The following is a 22,160-nucleotide window of genomic DNA, read 5'->3' on the forward strand; positions in this document are numbered from 1 at the left end:
TGTTGTAAACCTGCTCAACATTTGGCAATAAACCCCATTCGGATTCTGATTCTGATTCTTATCTAGAACTCAGCCAGACTATACAAAAACTGGGCACACCTATGTGTCACCTATGGTCTTTGAGCCATATTATGAAGCCTTATAATAACGAACATTTTGGCCACCCCAGTTCCAGCATTTTTTTTTCTCTGACCAACAACCTGTCCATCATTTGTATAGTTTTACAGCTTTAAGGCAAGTCAGCTGATGCATGTAACATACACCTGGTCTATACACGCAATCACAATGCCAACCCTGCTTCTACAGCCGTGTTAACTTCCTCAGAATACAGTCTTTGATAAAGTCAAAGTTCTAGCAACACAAGCAGCATATATAACAACTTCACTGCTTGACAGATATGAAGGTGAAAATCTTCATTTTATCTCATTTGTATTACTTTTATTGACATGTTTCATTGGTATGTGATGTATCTGATGCTGAGAGACCACAGGCCTGTAAAAACAAGCTGCACCTGCTTAGACAACAGTAATTTTATTATTAGCTAAACAACAGTTATTAAATGTAGTCCATGAGAAGCTGGTTTAATCACAGATATGTGTAAAAATTAAAATTAAGGTTGTTTTGCATTTTGTTTTCTCACTCATATCCACCCTATTAAACATGTTGTTTGTATGCATTTTTAGGACGGTGGGGAAGTTGTGTCAGAAGCTTCTACTCTGCTCCTTTAATGGCTTACACTGCAACATCAGCACTTTCTGTATCACACCGGGTTATGTTCTCATTGCCCGCGACTACAAACAAGCCAATCAGAAGTGTCGAATTGTGAACATTTTGTAATTAAGTTCTCATGTTATCCAAATTTTGATGAAGGCAGTCTTTGATGCCAAAGCTCTTATTGGTTATTGGAATACAGGGCGACTGATTTCGTCATATTCTGGAGATTTCTGGCTGCCCAGGTGAAGGCCGACATTGAGCAGGGGCTCTAAGTCACAACAGGAGTTAAAAAAATAGAAAACAATAGAAAGAAGAAAAAAAGACAGCATAATGCAGCATAATGGAGCAGAGGGCAACAGTAGAGAAGACAAACATGAGCGGGGAAGAAAGAGGGGAAGCAAAAGAAATGTCGCTGCACTAAGCCGACGAGTTGGAGAACGACCAGAAGAAGACCAAGGAGGAGAGGCAGAGGAGTGGCGAGCAGACAGGGGGATTATGGCTGCCGCCTGCCCCCCCATGGCGTGGGGGGTTGTGATGCTGCATGCAGATGAGGTGCCACACAGGCGGCAGTGCTGCCAGGTCCTGGCTCTCTCACAGAGCTCATTCTCCTCCGTGTCCCCCTGGCCTCCCCCGGCCCCAGGCACCCCGCTGGGCCCAGCGCTTTACAACCCCAGAGGAGCACTGCAGCCAGGCATTCAACACCAGGCCCCGCGCCACTTCTCATGCACATGCAGCCATATAGTGAGCTATACCCTCATTCACAAACCCATCAACAACAGACACACACAAACTACAACTAAAGAAACTATGAGAAATGGGTCTCCACCACCACCATTCACTCCGAGCACAACAGGCCTGGACCAAAACACTTGCTAATAACCATACACTCACACACAGGCGTTCACACATGCCAGTTGCAGGCAAAGACCTCTAACAATTCCTCGCAAGACTTTATGTTGGCATCCATAAGATCTGCTGCCCTCTTTCTGCCACCTCAGGACTAGCAACACTGACAGTGAGCAAGAAATAAACCCTGGTTACCTTTGGAGGTGGTTTCTTCAGCAGCACCAGCAGAGCCTGTAGCACCATGTTGGAGAAACGAGGGCCAATAGGAACGTAATCTGACGACAAACATAATTTTATTATTTCATTTCCTCGGTCTCATCAAGTCTGATTCAAATAAAAAGTAACTTCAGAAGGCAACTGAGTAGAAGACCGCAAAATATTTTGGGCTCTCTCGTCTTACCCAACAAGCGCTCGATGTCGTCCACAACCACACAGCTCAGCTGGGATTTGTAAGCATCTTCAAATATCTGCCAAAGGGAAACAAAAAGGTACAACCTGATCGCCATCAGAGAAAAAACACACCAGAAAACACTAAAAATAACTACTAGTATTTTAAAAATGACATTACTACACTAGCATCTTAACCCAAACATCCGGTATTTATATGCACTGTATCTGCATTATGAAATCTGTTACCTTTTTGATGGCCTGGCATTTGGCGATCTCAGAGTGTCCGATCATCTTGTCCGGAGAACAGATCTTGATGAATGGAAACTGGGAATCCTCAGAAATCTTAGCCGCCAGTGCCGTTTTGCCGCTGTTAGGTGGGCCTGGCGGTGAAAAGAAATCACTGATCAACCATTTTAATTGTTAGTAAAGCAGGCCGCTGTCCTCACCTTATTTTATTTGCTCTATGTGTTTGGGTTGCATGACACGTGTGAGAGTTACCTTCCAGCAGCACAGAGACTAGTGGCGTGCGGTCACTGTTCTTTGTCTGCTGCACCAGCAGCTCCCCGTCCTCCAGGGCTGCTGACACTGGGTCACCCCACCGGATTATGCCGTTCATGATGTAGCTGGCGTAGTCCTCCTGGTTGGTTCCAAATGCCTGAAGAAGTGGTACAAGGAGAGGAAAACAGAAAGTGAGACTCTAATTTTGTTTGCCTCCACGAGCTCAACCGAGAATGGAAATATTAGTTATAAAAAAGATATTTCCTCTGTGTTGTAGTCTTGTATAACCTGCACAAGTGCTTCATCTGAATCCAGTGAAGTTTAATCACAAATAAATATAATTTACAAGTATTGTGGATATAATTCTTGCTTATACCTGGACTGCTTCTTATAACATTTAGCAGGTGAACAGGTTCAATTCAGGTGTAAAATAGTGTTGAGAGGCCCCTGAAGCCTGTCAAAAACAAAACTCATGCCCAGAGTGGAAAAAAATGTTTATATTTATATGCAAAACTTAGACTAGTGACATCAGCTCGACTTCATAATACTGTCATCACAGGTTTTAGTTACAGTCTAATGAGGAGAAAAGGCATCTTTCAAAGATTCCAGCCTGCCACTAAATTTCAAGAGATTTAAGTGTTGCAAGTCAAAACACTTTTGCAAAGGTTGTGGCACAACTGATCGTTTAGCGTAAGGTGGTTTTAAACTCTAAGTGTCTCAAGTGAGCCTGATAAAAACAAACAAGCTAAATCCTAGCCTAGCTTCTTTCTTTTTTTAAAAATCTTGACTCATGCAAATAGTGTTCGATCACATAAATATTATTAACAACCAACAGGAGCACTCAGTTTTCTCAAGCAGGTCACATGCAGCTTCTGTTTCTGCACCATCATTCAAAGTTTTTCTCTTTGCAAAGATTCACCAGCAGCATGACTGGACTGCAAAATCTCAAAGTCTGTGATTAAAACTCGGACTTATCATGCATGGATTTTGATGTCAGAATGCGCCCAAGTTTGACGTTTATTAGTCTTCTTGTCTGTGGTGGCTGTTAGATTAAAACGTGATGGTGAATGACGTACGATAAGACAAACCGACAAACTTATCCAAAACTCAGGTTTTCCTTTATATTTTAGAAACAACATTTCTCTCAAATATTTCAGGATGTTTCACAGATCATGTTACGGAATAACGAAAAGGCCAGAGAAGGTGCGAATGGTTGAGTTAAACTTCAGGTTATTTTGATTATTAATGTTACTTTTATTTCACTGTACTTTGCATTTCATGTTTAAGAACTTAAGAGAGACATGTGCACAGTAACTTACGGGTTTGATGTCGTTATTCAGCGAGGCCATGAAGTCTATCCTGCTGACCTGCAGTTTTTCCGCCGTCTCCATGTTTACCTCCACTGTGTTGCTGGCCTACATCAGAGCAACAGACAAACAGCACAGGTACAGAGACAGCAAATTGCTTCGAATGAACTCCGTACCCTGTCTCGTGAAATCCATTAAATGAAGTACTGCACATGTAGATTGCAAAATGTGTCAGAAGACAATGTACTCCCTCAGAGCAGAAAGGTCAGACAGAGAGACGGAGGGAGGGAAGAATAAGTGCCTAAAGGAGTGAAGAGAAACATCGCTGCCATCAGACATGTGTCTGTCATTTATCATCACCCTCCAATATCTGCTGCTCTGCGGGGGCAGAATGCTTAACAGATGAGAACTTCACCTTATCTTTGTGCCTTACTGAGCAGTATAGATTTGAGCCAATGCACCTGATAAAACACTTAAGGGAGGGCACACACACAAGCACACACACCTGGATACCTACCCAACCCTTCGACACCTGGGTGGCTGCTTAAACTGGCACTATAATACCATATATTATGCCCACCAGGTGTGTGGCCTGCAACTTAAGCCAGGAACATGACACTGTTCCTGTCAGTGCTTTTGAAAATAATGTATCTAATATAAAAAGAACAGGTTTTCAAAAGTTGAATACATTTTTTGCATTACTTCTACTTTCCTTCTTCTCTTCCTTTAGTTTTCTTTTTAAATTTACTGCCCTTTAATTAAACTTTGTATTTGCTTTTTATAGTGCGTATTGGCTTGTGGAAAATACTGGTTGCTTGCCAGTATTTTAACTCTTATATTAGTGAGGAACATATTGCTCTGAGGGCATTTTACTATTATTTCCTTGTTTTCTATAACCCAAAAAACATACACATTAATAAATGGACAGTAAATAAGCTCCTTGGACTGACCTTGATGTGTCTGTTCATGGCTGTGGACTGAGCAGCTCTGACCAGACCCTCCAGTTCAGCACCGCTGTAGTTCTTGGTTTCCACAGCCAGCTCTTTAACGTCGACATCGCTAGCCAGCAGTTTGTTCTCCCGCATCCTCGCTGTGTGGATGTTGAGGATCTGAATTCGCCCAGTTTCATCCGGTAAGCCTTGAAGAATAAAGCGGAAAAGGAAATGGAGAAAGTGACCGCGTGTGGTGTACTGGTTCTGTAGTGCACACAGTCAAAGAGTCACAGCTGATAACAGCCTTGTATCCATTGAGCTTTACCAGTAAGGCTGCTGGTATTAACTTGCAGAAATCTGCATAAGATACATTACTTCTTCATTTGATAGCACGAGTATTACTTATTTACACTGTTTTTAAGACTTTCTGACCCACAGTAGAAGTATTTTCACTGATTTTCTATTAATTATTTGAGCAAATACTTTAACTAATTACTTCATAGGTTTTAAAAATATGTTCTTTATAATCATTTTAACTTTCTTTTCAGTTCAATTCAGTTTTATTTATACAGCACCAAATTACAACAAAGGTTGCCTCAAGGCACTTTATTGTAAGGTAGACCTTACAATAATACAGCAGAGAAACCCCCAACAATCAGATGACCCCCTATGAGCAAGCGCTTTGGCGACAGTGGGAAGGAAAAACTCCCTTTTAACAGGAAGAAACCTCCAGCAGAACCAGGCTCAGGGAGGGGCGGGGCCATCTGCCGTGACCAGTTTGGGTAAGAGAAGGAAGAAAGGACAAAAGACATGCTGTGGACACGCTGTTTTAAGTCTACTGAATGAAATTCTGTGTGTTCGCTACTTCTTACCAATCTCCATCTTCACCTCCAGTCTTCCTGGCCTCAACAAGGCCTCATCTATCAGGTCGGGCCTGTTGGTCATACCTGAGGCAGAAAGAAAAGAAACCAGAAGAAAGGGAAGAACAAAAGTAATGAGACAGAGTTTGGCTGTTCAGGCGTGACACAGGACAGGATTTAAATGTGAAAGTGTTTATGCTAGTTTACATATACTGCGAGAAAATGTCTGCATGTTTGCACCTATGACCAGGATGTTGTTGAGTTGCTCCACTCCATCGATCTTGGATAGCAGCTGGTTAACCACGGTGTCATGGACTCCTGTGCTTCCTGCCATGCTGCCACGCTGCTTACAGATGGCGTCAATTTCATCAAATATGATGATGTGAAGGCCGCTGTTGGCACCGAGCTGTTCGCCGACACAGACGCAGAGGAAGAAGATTAATGTGTAAACTGTAAATACCTGCTTTGCACCTTTATCCTATACCATCTGTTCACACAAGCAGGGAGGACATCGCCTCGATAATGCTGAGTAAATCCAGTTTTTCTACATCTGTCATGCTGGATATAAGTAATTTTGCAGGAGATGGTGTTACACAGTTACACCTACTTACCTGAAAGCGCAAAAGTGATATGCATGTTTATCATATTTACTACAGGGGAGACAACACAGATGAACTACGGGGGTTAAAAAAAAACTTTCCCTGTTTACAAATCAATTAAGGAACATTCTCTCTTTATATTAGAAGCCTTAGAAAAGGTAATGCTTAAATATAAAAATTCAGATTTATCTAGATAAATATGACCTTCCTGACACACTTTTCCTAAACTGAAATCAGAACTGGATAGTATAGATACATAGTTCTTGTTTGATTTTATTGCCATATAAAAGTCAAAGGTCTTTATTTGTCTATAAATCAGAAATTACTTCCAACAGCCAGAACGAGTCCATCTTTTGCACTAAATCATGCACTGAATGATAAATGAACAAAGCCCTCTCTGTTAAAACTTATTGAAAGGAGTACATCTGGAACATCTGGAGGATATAAGCGCTGTATATACACAGAGTATAAGAAAAGAGATATCAACACTTTTAAACATGCACCAATTTGCAAAAATGTCTAAAAGATAAACTATAGACAAACACAAATGTGTATTTTAAACTTTTTTTCCTTCTCAAACACGCTTAATTTTGCTTGTAGCTTAATTTCTTAAACATATAGGTGTATGAATAAGTTTACCAAATAAACAGGGGGTTGGTTTTAAGGAGCTGTCTGTTATTTTCAAGGTCTTACAATATTATAATTGTCTCTTAGTTCTGGGAGTCAGTTTTCGGGTCCTCGGGTAAAGTATGTTGGTGCTGGCCATTGAATTCTGTGGAAAAGTTCATCTGCCTGCACAACTCAAGGCTGAAAATTCATCAGTGTGCTGCGGTCCATTTCTGTCCTCCCAAAGTTTTCTGCCCTGGAGCTTAGACGCACCTGATACAGCTGCATTTTATTGGAAGATGTGCAGAAAACTGACTTTGTTTTGGCTACTAAAATTCTCAAAATAAGAAAATCTGGTTAATGAAACTGGAATAACTAAAGTCTCAGGCATTTTTTTGTAAGATCTGAAGCTGGCAAACCATAGGAAGTTCTGGTTTGGACATTCATTTAAATGTTTAGTGAACAAAAAGTAAGCACAGCAGTGTTATTACAGCTGGGTACTACCTCTCCTTGGCTGACCTGTATTTTCTTGACATCCAATTCAATTTACAGTGATTTAATGTGGAACTCCATAAAATGGCTTTCCATCTAGCACCTTGCAGAGGCAGAAGAATAAAAAAAAGAAGCTTCCTAAAATAACATAAAAACAAAAAATACATATTTTTGTTAATAAAATAAAATTTGAAAGTAAACTTTTTACTGAAAGTGGAAAATGTGAGTCAAGTTTTTATGTTGTAAAAACTGTTTTTTAAAAATGCCCCCTATTATATGAAAAGATACTCAACCCAAGAGTGAGACTAATAGAAAAAATTACATTTTTAACAATAAAAACCAAATTTAAAGTAAAATCCACACAGCAAACATATAAGGAAAATATAAGGAAATTGTAAATTTACATTAAAATAAAACTAAAATAAAACTACTAAAAAGTATACTATTAAACTATAATAACTTTGTAAAATAAAAAATCAAATTACATTTTTTTTCAGCTGAGACACAGAAGCATAGCAAGAAGAAACCGTGACTGCTTTTCTTTCATCCTGAGCTGAATACAAGTATTGAGCCTCTTATGAATGAATGAAAAAAAAGCGATGGAGCAGCCGGGTGGGGGGTTATCGCTCCATCTACGGACCTGTCAGACTCTGACGTAGCATTTAAAGCAGGTGTAGAGCTGTTAATGTCACACACATACACGGTGTGTGTGGGGGTTTGTAGGGAGGTCTTATAGGAGGTCAAAGAGAACCCAGCCCCTCATTAAGTGGTGCAGAGTGAGGCTTATGTCACACCATCCAAACCAACTATCACTGCTGGGTTTCAGTGGCCCCTCTTCCCTTTCAAACACGCACACACACACACGCACAAACTTTAAAAAGTCATTACAGCTATGTCTGGCTAAAGGGCAGATCTCTCCACTCTTGAGAAATTAGATTTTTTCTGCAGTGCTTATCGGTATTTCACTGGGATGCTGGAAGAATACTAATAGCTACTGAGAAAATACTCTGAACAAACACAGTGACTTTTGATGACTTCTAGATTAGAAGTTTAGGAAAGTTCTAGCAACACAGCCAATATTACTTGGAAGCTGCAACAAAACAGACTCGTTTATTAATACAAACAGGACTTTTATGTTTGCTCTGCTTTGGTAAGCTGGCTCTGTTGTGGAAGAACAATACAAAATGTACATCGTGTCCTATTCTCACCCTCTTCTGTTCATCCTCTGCATCTGCAAACAGCTTCCTGATGTTCGCCTCAGACTCTCCCACATACTTGTTGAGAATCTCAGGGCCGTTGACGATCTTTGGCTCCCGGGCCTTCAGCATCTTGCCAATCTGTCGTGCCATCAGGGTTTTACCACAGCCTGGGGGCCCGTACAGCAGGATTCCCTTCACATGTTTACAGCCTGGAGACAGATGGACAAGCAGAGGAGAGGAGCTGATGTTAAACCGAGCACCCACAGTTCACTTTAACAGCTAGAAAATGAGTAGAAATCAGTGGCAAAATGCATAAATTGTATCATATGTTTCCAAAACAGTTACCTATTTAAACAGATGTCTGCATAAGAATGTGCTAAATCTATTCACAAAGGGATAAGAGATTTGATACCAGAAGCTATCCGGTTTCTGTCTGCAGTCCAGGTTGTATTGATCAGCCACATTTGAGTAGGCTCTGGCTGCAAACAGGTAAACAGTCCGTGGAGAACTACGTTGCTGAAATGCAAATTCAAAACCACTAATGTTTTAGCTTTATTTTAGCTGTGTTTAAATATATATATATATATGCACTAGTAAACATAGACAAGCAAAAGAACAGGAAGTCTTGGCCTGGAAATCTGCTAGTTACACTGGAGAGCCCAGAGGTTACGTAAGAAGGATGACCAATGGCTTCTCCAGTTAAAAGAAAATAGTAATTCAACAGGAGAAGGCATTTGCTTTAAGTGTTGTTCATTACCCAAGATTTCGGACAATAATTTAGCTTTATACAATGTAGCAGCTGCAAAATGTTGGCATACACCCTAGTATTGTGGTGTATTATCGCTCTGTCGTCATTCTCAAGCTTAATATTCAATCCTTCGTAAGAAGTTGGCTATATGTTAGCCTTTTATAGAAATGATCTTAATGGATTACTTTTTTGTTGACTGAGAAGGGACTGCAGTGACGCCCTGCAAAGTTTTAGTCAGCCAGTAAGGTGTTAGTGTTAGGTGATGAAGTTTCTATAGTTTGTCTACAGATATTAACAAGAAGCTGAAATATGAATTTAGTTTTCTTAAGAAATACAGCCATTTTTGACCTTTCCCCCTTTGACTGGGGGGTAAATGTGTGATGAACATGAACAGAGTAGAGTAGGCATTCTTTGCAATTCCTACTCTACCTCACCTCCATTGATGCACATTCATATCACCTTAAAATATTTTGAGCTGCTGTTAATTTTAAGATTATGAACTTAATGATCAGACCAAGGAGCAGAAGTGTAAGCCGTATAATTCCAGCACTTAAGATTTCCTTCAAAGACTTGCTTCTTCTCCAAGAAGATCATGCGTGGAATCCATGAGCTCTCCACTCGGTAATGTTTACAGTGTGGCTCTTTTAAATGGCCTTTTGCACCTGGTTAATGACATTTAGCTCAGACTAATTGAGAGGCCACAGATAACCATCTGAGTTGCCATTTGGCCTGCTGAGGGAAAAGCGGCCCAGTCTGACAGGTGAGAGCGTAGAGACGAGGGGGTTGGCTTCTCTTGCAAGGTGGGGAGAAGTGATGTGGTTGTGTCGGGTTTGGAAGAGCAAGCACTGAAGCTTCTCTCTGTCTGCTTCACCTCTCTGGGAGCAAAGGGGAGACAAGGTGAAGCTCTCAGCATCTCAGGCACACACACATCATGTGTGACGTATGCACGCATATTGCCGCTCTGTCAGCACCTGCACCGCCTGCTCCCCACGCCTGCCAATTACCACTTTACCTTTTGCTGGGTGCGCTATCAGGACATGCCATCTCATTAGAACATCCAGCTGGGCACAGCCAAAGGCCAATCCCTGCACACAACCAACTGTTTAAAGGTCAGCTTGCACACTGCTGGACACTGCCGCTCTTAGCTCTGCAGGTATGGAGAGTCTGGGAAACTCATGTAAAGTGTATATTTGCCATGCTTTGGGGGTCCTTACAGCAGGTTTTCACAAGACTGTTAGCTTCTTGGAGCAAGGATTAGGACAGATGTGTGTGAATGCGTGTGAGAAGCGAGGGTTTGCGTATTAGTCACAAAGACCGCCTGATGGCTTTCATTAGAATGAGCTGCTGTCCTTTTGGCAAATGAATCATTATTGTAATCTGATTGCTGTCAAAGATTTATTAATGAGAGGGGATAGCAGGGAATTTAGTCACGGTCCAGGCACCCAGAAAGGACACTGCTTTGATTGTTCCCTCACTGTGGGGGTTGCCGATTCAGGTAATGCTGCTGCATTTCTCAGAGGAATTATTCGACGTTATGTTTGTGTTACGTCGACGAAAGGATTAAACACAAGCTGAATGTAATAACTGAAAACACTGATTACATTTAGCATGAGTAATCTCTTTAATCTGATGAACAGTGGAAGAAATACTGAGACAGAGAAAAACAGTGATTATTAGGATTGATTTTTTCTTTCCACATTTTGGTTGTTAATGTTCATCAAGTATGGACAAATGCACTCATATCGAGTGACTATGAAATTCTTTGACAAAACACTGAGGATCAGTGCTTTATCACTCCAAATGGGATGATAATTTAAAAAATGAACTCCATATTAGAGCCAATAAGAGTAGAAACAGTTTAGACAGTAACATCATCATGAAACAGTTTCCTGAGATCATAGATGAAGTAAGAAATAGGGTCATTTTTTCATAGATTTTGACACAACCGAACTTCTTTTTGTTGGCCAGTTATGGCCTCATCACACAGATGTCTTAAATCATCATCAGACTTTAAGCATGGCAGTATAAAAAGTGGAAAAAGAGACACAAACAAATGAATACGGGATGACAAAACCAGGGGGGCTTACCCATCTGTTCAACTATGTCTGGAGGGAACACTCGGGAGGCGAAGGCTCTCCGGAAGATGTCCGAAAACTCCTTGTCAAGGCCGCCAATGCCCATCCTCTCAAAGTTCCAGTCTGGGCTAATAATAGACTGACGTGACTCTCGAGTCTTAGATTTCCCTGGAGGGTAAAACATAAAAATGTTTATTATTCACTCAACAGTACACTTAATTCCTTTTTCCTCCGTTTGTTAGTGTCTTAGACGTTGCAAGCTTTATTTTGATGTGCATCAAAGTTAATTAAAATTTTAAAATGTAACTTTAAACTCTCCTTGAGCCAGTTTTGGTTTCTGTATTTAAAGTATTGCATTAATAAGTCACCCAATGCCTTTAAACCCCAAAGGCCAAGCTAAGTGAGTGAAGTGTGCCCCCTTGTGGTACTTTAGAGAATTGCTTCAGATGTAGTTAATGTAGATGTATGTAAATGCAGGTGTAACAGGTGTAGTGGTTTTAGCAGTCACATTTGCACTTTGTATTAAGTGTAGGCATATGAGAATCTATTTTTACAATGAGAGAAAAAGTAAAAGTCCGACGCTCACCGGCCAGGATTACGGATGAGTTCTCTGCTTTCTCAAAAATCACCTGACTGTTTGCCACCAACAAACCAATGTCGATCTAAAGAAACAAGCAAAAGTAAGATGATAACTGGCTTGAGACACTGCCCTGTTTTCACTGCCTCAATAACAGCATCAACCTGTTTGAAATCAACATTCAGGTACAACATCTGGCCCTTTAACTACCTGAGAAGGTTTAAGATAAACTGTATGGATTAAAATTAATAGCTACCATGGTATATAGGTGAGTGAACATCAAGGGACAGCATTAAAAATATTCTCCAGATACCTTCTGTTTCTTCCCAGAACCATGTCCTCCCCTCAGGATGCTGGGGTCCATGGCCTCCATATCTTTAACCACCAAGATGAACAGCTTTTCGCAGAAACTCAACACGAGCTGGTTTTAAAAAAGAAGATACATGCACAGGACAAAACGAACAAAAACACACATAGATAATCAGTTTAACAAGCACACACACATTTAAGTAGTAAACAAGTTTAAATGATCACATATTTACTCTTAAATTTATGTGTAAAGGTGTTACTAAGCTTCATTTTAAAACTGGTCTCCGGTTTTGTTTTAGAATCAGTATTTAAAGTGTTAAAGCCAAAAAGCACCTGCTGGCCAACACTGAAGGCCTGGTTGTTGAAGCTCTGGAGAACCTCAGCAGCCATCTTGTCTGTGTCGTAGGCCTTGCTGTCTGCATGCTTCTTCTGCAGGAAGTCGATTTCCACGGTCATGCTGCTTACACACTGTTTGGACTTGTCAAACGTGTAGTTTGACACTGTGATGGCAGAAAAGAACAAAATGAAAGCACAAAGTATTTCTCGTTAACCTGAATCATTGCTCATGGGCACTGTAGTGGGGAGCTGGCAGACTATTTAACGCTGGATGTGACAGTTGGTATTTTTGCAAACAGCTAAAGTAATGTTTGAAAAAGTGTAGGACTGTAGTGCATGTGTAAAAATGTTTATTATATCACCTAATAAAGCTGTCCGAATAATAAAACTCACTTTATGTGTATAGCAGTTTTCAAAACACAGAGTTACATTGAAGATAATACTTCATAGTGAACAAGTGAGGAAACAGTTGCCAATTCATATATCCACCATGTAAAGCGCAACATTAGAATTTGTCTGGAGTCATGTTATTTGGATAGAAGTCAGTGCTTCTCTTGTTCCATCTTGTTATTTAACATATCACTCTTTCCAAACACTGATCCCAAATGATTTATTATGCCTGCTGATGTAAACGAAAAAGGAGAAACTTTCAAAAAAGACATCATGAAAGCTGTTTTTATCACCACCGTTGCCTAAAAACATTTCAATCTGTTATGACATTAGTAGCTTTACTAAAACTAAAAAACTGTACTATACTGTCTGTTTGAAAAGGCTATGAAGCCTCACAAAATGTAAATAAAAGCAGAATAAACTGATGTGCAAAACCACAAGTTTCAGATGCAATTTTGCAAACCTGAGCCATGCTGCCATGTTCTTTGTAAATAGAGGAGGCAACACTTCCAAAGAAGAATGTGCTAGGTCTCTTCCTGGGAACACTGGCAACTGTTTAGAGTTTTCCACTTGTGAATAATCTTTCTCACTGCAGAATGATGGACTTCAAAATGTATCGGAATGTGAAAATTGACTTTTTTTAACCACTCCCAGATTGATGAGCAGTTACAGTTGATTACTGCTGGCATCATTCCTCCTTTGCATTTTGTTAACACCTAAAGTGTCCAGAACAGCAAACTGATAAAATGTTGCTTTTATAAAGCTGATTAGCAACACAGGGCAGTAAAATATACCTAGTTTTTTGCACATTGCCTCTGCATTTGGCTTAGTTTTTATTAAATAAGCAATAAGAAATGCAATATGTAGTTTTTTTGCAGTTGATATGAGGTTTTATTTACCTAATTTTAAGACCTGCTAAGCACCAGGTTACTTATTACGTTCTGATAGGTATAACTTTAGAATTTAAAGAGAGTGTTGCTATATCTACTAGTATCCCTCTCATCTCTTGTTAAATGCTAACTAAATAGCTGAATTTGAGCTCATTAGTGCATATGGAGGGATAACCACATCACTAGCTCCTCGTTAGCAGCCAGCAGCTCCTTCAGCCTTTAATGTGAGAAACCAAATGAAATCCAGGCAGCTCCTGAATTAGATATGATCCATCATCCCCTTTCACTCTAAACTGAATCTCTTCAAACTGCTGCTATCTCGTTATGAAAATGAGATAGTCTGCAAGTAGCGTGCTGATATTTCCACTGCTGCCAGGTAGTGGAAATATCCACATTCAATATGCCCAAATTAATCATAGTCACTAGAAGACACTGCTACCACATTTATATTCATTATGAAAATGATTTGAATGATTAAATACATGGTAGGTTTAAATACCAAAACATAGTGATTTGATGAATAAGAATACGTGAAGAATAAGAGTAAGGGCTTTCATGTTTTTCACGGGGATCAAATTTTAAAACTATGACGACATTTATTCTTTTCTTCCCCCCAAATCAAGTAAGACGCACCACTTTAGCCGAAGGGGCTAAGTAAAAATATCTATCAAAGGAAAGTCTTCCTCTTTCACTGGATGCTGGCTAGCCTCTGTGACAGATATGCAGAGGCAACACCTACACATATTGTTAAACTGTCTTTCAATCTGCCGGGCAAATCATATTCCCTCATTCCTTCCTGACACTTGAATAATAGCTATACCCTCTAACCTCACGCACAATTAGAAATCTGTATGATAAGACCATCAGAAGTTAGCACAGTGAGAAAGACTGCAGTGTGCAGTCAGAAGAATGCACGCTACATCAAAGAACCCTCAAGGTCCCTGCTAGTGCTTCTTATCTGGTTGCCAGTGACTCTAAAGGTATTCACTTCTATGAGAGAAATACTGAAACTCTGTTGCTAAATACACAACCATGTAACAGTAGCAATCACAAAAGGTTTTGTGTTAGACCTTTCAGAATATACTGAAACCTCTTTACACAAAACTCAGGCTAAAGTCAGAGGTGTTTTTAGACTGGTGCTGCACTGGTCTTATTAGTTTGGCTCTCTTTAATGGGCCCTATGTGGCTTGTGAACTAAAATGAGTTTCACACCTATTTACTATAGCAATCATTAGTCTATGCACCCTGTACATATATGTAAGAAACTTTTACTGAGAGCTGCTCATAAGAGAAATTATCCATATTTTATCAGAATTTATCTTAATTATCAGCTATATCAGTATAACTGCATTCTAAAGCCTCGAGAATAACAGGATGAAAAAAGGATGAAAATGCAGAGATTTCTGTCAATCTTGTGTACTGTCTCACAAATTCATCCCCAATATGAACCAGGAAAAATGAAGTGAACACTTTATTACTTATTTACGAGGTATCACATATCTGTAAAGTGAAGAGGGACTTCTTTCTCCAGAAGAAGTCAGATGGGGAGAAAACAAATTAACAAAAAGCAAAAAAAACTTCATGTTTTGTATTAATTTTGCTCTGCTGCCCCCAAGTGGCCAAATGTGGAAAGCTTTAAATAAAAAATGCATTGAAAAGATTAAATCTTCAACTCACCTTCAATCTCTTGTCCAATTATTATACCTGCCCATTTTCTCTGTGAACAAAGAGAAGTGATTGATTTAGTTCCACGCCTTATCATTTGCTCTTAAAAAGTGACGCACTATGGCAACAACCTTGCTAACATTTAGCAGTCTAAAAGGCACTAACATTTCCTACGAAGCTACCACACAGAAAACATCACTGCACGTTTCACAGTGCAACATTCCTCTGCGAGATGGTCTTATTTCACAAAACTCCACTGAAATACATCACTCATGTCTTTGATGGGCAACTAGCCATTTTTATTTGAGACAGCAGGCAGACTCAGTTTCCATGTTTTAAATGGTCATTCAGTAAGTATAATTCTTGTGGTAAAATAAGACCATTTTGAGGGGGTTTCAGTAGTACCTGTGTGCGGTCGTAGCTGCCAAGTTTATAGATGGAAGAAGAGCAGGCAGAGAGAGGCAAGGCAAAAAGAGGAAAAAGCAGGAACAGACAGTTTGAGACAAACAAAGAGGTCCATGCAAAGAGCTCTCAAACTACCACAGTTTTTAAGTTTACTTGTCAGAATATCAGATTGCAAACTGCTATGAAGATTAAAAGAGCAATACACAACAATATGCTTTGTTGAACACCATCAAAGTGTTTTCATGCATTTTTTTAATAAGTGGAAGTTATCTATGACACAAATTTGTGTCTGTTGCTGCTCACTGTGTCCCAAACAGTGCATTGTTTTAGTTTCCATGCTGGTCAGCTTGGTCATGTGACTACTGCAATCTACTGTATGTAATGAGCTGTGGCTCAGGAACTCATAGAAACCTCTCATCCAAAACACTGAGCTATTTATTACTGATTAAAAACATCAATCGGTCAAAAGGTGAAAATGTTGAAGTGTTTTACTAAGTTTCCTGAAAACTACAGCAGCTCCTGACGCAGGTTACCTCTGCTTTTAAATACGTGCTAGGAAGTCACATTTTCCAGTCAATCACTCTAATCACTGCTGTACACCTAACAGCTCACCTGCTGCTTTTGTTCAAAATACAGTATATACCATCAATAAAACAGAAAAAGTACACTCTGTCAAGTCTAAGGTTTTACATTTCAGGACATAATAAATGATCTATTCTACAGCAGGTCTTAAAGTTAGGTAAATGCAACCTCAGATGAACAGAAACACATCATAAATTACACTATGTAATTATTATTTAACAAAAAATAAACAATGGAGAAGCAGCATGTGTAATTACCCCTGATGATTTAGTATCTGTTGGACAGATGGCCTCACATGTAAAACCTGAATACTTTTGTATGTAAAGAAGTTCATGGTCAACTCAATGACTGCGAGGTGCTCAGGTTGGCTGAAAAACAAGCCCCCCCCCCTCATGAGGTGTTGTTACTGATATCCACTATTTAGTTTTTGCCAAAGTAGCACTGTACATCATGGGTAAACATCTCCGCTTTACCTATGCAAAGGACATTGCTCCAGAATCCTTATGGGTTGTTCGCATATAAATTTGCAAACTTGAGCCATGCTGCTGTTTACTTTTTGGAGAGAAGAGGCTTTCTTTTGGCAGCACTTCCAAACAAGTCATACTTGTTCACTCTTTCTTCAATGGTGCTGTCATGAACCTTAACATTTAACATGCTAGCTGAGGCCTGTACAGTCTGAGGTAGATCTCTTGGGTTATTTTGCTGTTTCTTTGAGCATTGCACGGTCTGATAATTAATTTTGCACAGACTGTTTCTGCATTTTAACTTTATTCATTTATGACACATTTATTTAAGTCATGTTTTATAGTTTATCTGAGTTTGTTTTTACCCAATTTAAGACCTGCTAACGTCCTCCTGACATCTACAACCTTTGAATTTAAAGACGCTGTACTTACAGAAAACAGTCGTGGTAAAAAAGTATCGGTAAAAATACCGAGATATCATATTTGCAGGAAATACATCAAGGAACTGAGTAATCAGTGACAACATGCAGCCAAGGATCATCTGAAACTCTCAAACATTTAAGCCTACCTGAGCCTGACTGAAGGCGATGGTGTTGCTGTTCACACTGGAATGCGGCTTCAAGGTGAAAACATACTTGTGGGCTGAATTGCGCACAATCACGTGTCTGCATCGAGACGAAGAATTAGAAGGAAAGCAAACATGAAGCAAATACTTGAAACAAACAAAATCCCATTACTTTTTTTTGTCTTGACAAAGGTTTTCAAACAAGATACCTTGGCTTGAGTTACGAATGAAGTCATATATTATAAATGTAATGGTAACATGTTTGACTGTCCTTCACAGAAGCACCTAACATGTTTACGTTAATTGTCTTTGATGAATTTATGATTATAAACTGAATGATGGACAGTTCATTCTTGGCCTTTTAACAGCATAACAACAACAGTTTGTATCTATTTTACTTTAAGTTGTATCTTACTGGATTAATCAGACCATGACTCAGAAAATTCCATGGACATACAAACATCCATCCCATAATAGGGTCTGTTAACTGGGTCTGTCCATCTACTACAGGGCTGCCCAATCCCAGTCCACAAGAGCTACTATCCTGCAGCTTTTAGATGCATCCCTACTCCAACACAGCTGAATCAAATGGTTTGATTACCTCTTCAGCATGCCATCATGTTTGGCAAAGGCCTGATAACAAGCCATTCATTTGATTCAGGTGTGTGGGAACAAGGATGCATCTAAAAGCTGCAGGACGGTAGCTCTCGAGGACCGGGATTGGGCACCCCTGATCTACTAGAACGTCAAAAATCTGAATGCAGACATCACTATCAGCTGATACATAAACCCACTGGTTTGACGAAACTAGACACACAGCCTGTGTAGATGCACACCAAAAATCTGACTCACTGTTCAAAATGTTGATCCTTGTCACTGACGATAGCACAGTTGGTGAGCGACAATTCGTCTGACGGGCATCGAGCCGTTTGCATAACCTGAACAGAGAAAAAAAAAATGTGACTTTGCAAAAGACAATAAATACAAATAAAAGCATTTCTCAAGTTATGTCTTTACATCACTTGTGTTGGCTTTGTGTAGAAAAACCACAGGGTAAAAGGTTTGGTCGGCCTATGGTCATACATGACACAAAAAGGAATCAGATCATCACACTTGGCCAGACTAATTGTAAATTAATTAATTAAATTTTGCAACTTAGCTAAAACTGTTAGCACATTACCTCACTTCTTTTACCAGTTAAAGGTATCATGGGGAAAGTGACATGATAATTTGTATTATTTCCTTCCTTTTTGGATTTACCCAGCTGAATTTAACAGCATAGAAGCACACGTGTGCTGTCATGGCTGAACCAAGAAGCCTTTTATTGCTAGTATTAATGAAGTGTGCCTTCAAATTTTGGTTTAGTGCACCCTAATCTTTAAAAAGGTTTAAAACTAGCAGTCCAATGCACCACGGGCCTGTACAATCTTTTTTTTCTGTGCTGGTAGGTTTTTTCCTGTCAGTTGCACTATGCAAAGCAATGATGTCAAAGCCACAGCAGAACATTAACTTTCTGCACACCTGAGTCACGTGCATGCATGCTTTTTTTTACTACTCTCTTTGCGTAGCCTAGTCAACTCTTAGACTGGCCTTGAAGAATCATTTTGTACTGTAATTGCACACTAGGTTTGCAGCTCAGTGATCTTTATGACTCCACATCAGGCTGTTGTGTAAAAAAATAATTATGAAACTATGAAAACAGAAAATGTCTCAAGGCAAATTGATACACAAGTCTTTATACTGACACACACAGGCTGCGTAGCAAAAAAAAAACATTACCAAACCAAATTACTGTAGAAACAAAATCTTGAAAATTACAAGAAAACCCCCATCTCATTACATCCTTCTTAGAAAGCGACCAAGATTTAACCTGCTTTCATCTCAAATATCCAAAAAGATGATTAAGTGCTGACCTAGATCTAAAAACGTTAATCTTGGCCTACTTTGAGCATTTCAGGAAGTAGGCTTTCTTGTGCCTTTTAGCTCTCCTGATAATCTCAGATTGTCAGTCTATCCGAGGTAAAAAGTATTAAGAATTGTTATTTTTTTGGCGAGTTGTTGGTGATAATAAGAACTGTTTTAGGTTTGTTCATTGAAAAAGGGAAAACAATAGCAGGAAGGTGTCTTGGCCCATGTTCAGTGGGCCGCCTCCCCTTCCTCTCTGAACAAAAAGAGTACTAAAGTACCAAAAAAAGCCTAAAAAAGCCTCTGAGACTGAAGAAGTCACCTGGATGAATCATGAAATGTTTCTCCCATTGAAAACACTACGTCCAGGTGAACAGACTCAATTTTATTGTACAGCAGAAAGGTGACATGGCATGTAAAACCATACTTGACTCACATTTGCAACTACACTCAGTATCTATTATAAGATTTAGCCCAAGAGGCCTCTGTTTTTCTCAGCAATAAGTTTGATGACAGAACAGCAGTGAAGCTTACTGTCAATATGGGTGTAGTTAACAACTTAGCTCCACACAGCAAACAGTGACCGCGATGTTGAACTGGGGGAATGAAAGAACATGTTTTTCTAGAGTCCACAGCAGCCCTCACTTCTGTTATCAACATTCAAGACGTTTACTGGGAAAAATCTGATAAAAGTCCTTTAGCAAACCATCTGTTTAACGAGCTTAAACAAGAAGATAATTGATCTTTCCTCTTACTCTCATCCAGCGGCACTTTGTTTTACACAGCTACAGCAAAACTGACTAAAAACTAAGGCTGTGTGTACGCAGACAAAATGCACGTTTACATGTTGCACTGGCTGAGAACAGCCCATTCTTTCTCTTTTTGACAGTAACACCTGTACTATGCCGAGGTGAATCTAAACGGCGATCACTACATTAATTTTAAAGCTATGGTTACTAATATTTTGCGCATGAATTATGCTATAGTATTAACTGTATTAAATACAACTTGACTATAACGCATCAGATTCTCTCACGTCTTGACAGAGATGCCTTCAAATACACTAAATTTTATTAATATAGCCTAGTAGTTCTTTTCCAGTATTACTGATCAAAACATTTAGAATACACACACATTAATACAGTACTTTTAATGCTAAACTATTGTATAGAGTTTTTTCTCTTACAATGCTGATATGTCTGCAGCAGCAGGGTTGCTATTAAAGGTGCATCTTATTTTGCAAAATCAGCGGCTGTGCTGTTAACGCCTCCCCTTACAAATACACTTGTAGCAAGATTGGGAAATCCTGGGTTAACTTAATGAGATGATGACCAGCTTCATGTGACTGCTTAGTCTGATTGACATGTCAGGGGTGAATCCAGACAAAGGAAACATACCCTGGATATACTAACCTTACTTTCAATTACAGGCCCCAGTACCTAAGCAAATATATTACTGCATATAACAAAAATGCTGCTGAAATGTGTTTGTTTCATGTGTGTGAATTAATATATAGGATGATATATTAGAATATCACACTTTTAAAATCACCAAATACCCTATATCTCTGAAAAGCCCTATACCCAGTAACATGGGGCTTTTCAGGCTTAATTACTGGTTAATTGAAAGTAGCTAAAGTATTAGTAAAAATGCAATTTTTAACACTGAGTTAAAAGTAAGTTTGGGCTTTCAGTAAACGTTTCTCTTTATGTGCCTTTCTTGTTCCCTTTTACCCATTAAACACCGCAACACTTCCTTCATTTCACTTCAGAGACACATCCAACCCTGAACAGCAGGTTTTTTATATCGAGGCTAAAAACACAGCTAAACAGCCCAAATATGGCAAATGTTACTTATAATAATTCACAGGTGGGAAACAAAAACAGCTGCATGAATGCTGAGTTTCACACTGGTCATAAGATACTCCATTTGTCTTCCGGGCTGCCTACGAAGTTATGAATGACAACTGAATCTGCCACACAGCTAGTGCTGTGCTGGCTCACTGTCCGAGTACAAACCCCCCTGCAGTCCTCTAAGTGTACTTCCGGCTTATTCTTCAATATTTTCCGCTCCAAGTGTACTTCTGAGTCTGAGCTTCAAATAAACTCACCCGTGTAGACATCACTGTGGGCTGTTTTTGTTTTTTATCCTACTTCTGGTAAAACTCTGCATCAAGCTTCCGCTGACAGAGGTAAACGCACAGACTGACGTCGAAGGAGGCGGGATTTCAACACGTACTGTAACGTCATCACGCAAGCGACGGGAAGCTTGTTTCTGAAATCCTTAGACACCCATAAAAGTGATCTTCTCCCAGGTTGGATTGCTCCAAGGTGACAAAAAAAAGGCTGTCAGATAATAGATAAAACGAAATCTTTTCTATATGGGGAAAAATGATCCACAATAACATTAGGCTGGGTTTAGACTTAGTTTTAGCTTACAGTCTTCAGTTTTTATTATGCCTGTGTTTTCCTTTCATATTAGAAACCCTCAGAAATTTCAAACTGGGATGTTATTTAGGGATATCAAAAGTTATGTAGCCCTTGGACCAGGCTTATCTGGTCCTAAGTCCAGCTATAATAAAACAATGGCGTTGAAGAAATAAATGTTTTAGGAAATCAGATATTAAAATGTCAATTTGTGGATTATACAACATTGTAATTTGCAATATAAAGGTGAAAACACATATTAAACATATAGGCATTATTATCATTGGGAACAAGAATTATGGGAGAAAAGAACAAATAAACAAAAAAATGTGGCTAAAATGTAAATGTGCTTAGTCAGATGGATTGTGGATTCTGTGAAG

At 39.4% G+C, this 22,160-nt stretch overlaps 1 protein-coding gene across 2 annotated transcripts in view; it reads right to left on the minus strand.

Annotated features, from left to right (window-relative positions):
* LOC147323749 (vesicle-fusing ATPase-like) overlaps positions 1 to 21,599 on the minus strand; it is a 30,299-nt gene extending 8,700 nt beyond the window's left edge. Inside the window, exons 1-17 of one of the 2 annotated variants that reach the window (XM_086304295.1) lie at positions 21,465 to 21,599; positions 18,302 to 18,387; positions 17,453 to 17,549; positions 15,446 to 15,485; positions 12,486 to 12,652; positions 12,157 to 12,264; positions 11,853 to 11,928; positions 11,279 to 11,434; positions 8,453 to 8,652; positions 5,788 to 5,953; positions 5,560 to 5,634; positions 4,706 to 4,893; positions 3,768 to 3,863; positions 2,449 to 2,605; positions 2,197 to 2,330; positions 1,961 to 2,027; positions 1,756 to 1,835 (exon numbers count right to left, since the gene is read on the minus strand). In XM_086304295.1, coding sequence (XP_086160421.1) covers positions 1,756 to 1,835; positions 1,961 to 2,027; positions 2,197 to 2,330; positions 2,449 to 2,605; positions 3,768 to 3,863; positions 4,706 to 4,893; positions 5,560 to 5,634; positions 5,788 to 5,953; positions 8,453 to 8,652; positions 11,279 to 11,434; positions 11,853 to 11,928; positions 12,157 to 12,264; positions 12,486 to 12,652; positions 15,446 to 15,485; positions 17,453 to 17,549; positions 18,302 to 18,387; positions 21,465 to 21,476 — 1,905 coding nt within the window. In that variant the 5' untranslated portion in view covers positions 21,477 to 21,599. Of the gene's footprint in view, positions 1 to 1,755; positions 1,836 to 1,960; positions 2,028 to 2,196; positions 2,331 to 2,448; positions 2,606 to 3,767; positions 3,864 to 4,705; positions 4,894 to 5,559; positions 5,635 to 5,787; positions 5,954 to 8,452; positions 8,653 to 11,278; positions 11,435 to 11,852; positions 11,929 to 12,156; positions 12,265 to 12,485; positions 12,653 to 15,445; positions 15,486 to 15,838; positions 15,855 to 17,452; positions 17,550 to 18,301; positions 18,388 to 21,464 lie in introns of those variants that run through there. The other variant, XM_086304296.1, reaches the window with a different exon arrangement.
* Between the last annotated feature and the right edge of the window lie 561 nt (positions 21,600 to 22,160).

Source organism: Aulonocara sp. 'chitande type north' Nkhata Bay, linkage group LG8 (assembly GCF_057382095.1).
Source record: "Aulonocara sp. 'chitande type north' Nkhata Bay isolate Kocher_YH1m ecotype deep benthic linkage group LG8, A_spYH_male_GT1.1, whole genome shotgun sequence".
Classification (NCBI taxonomy): Eukaryota; Metazoa; Chordata; class Actinopteri; order Cichliformes; family Cichlidae; genus Aulonocara; species Aulonocara sp. 'chitande type north' Nkhata Bay.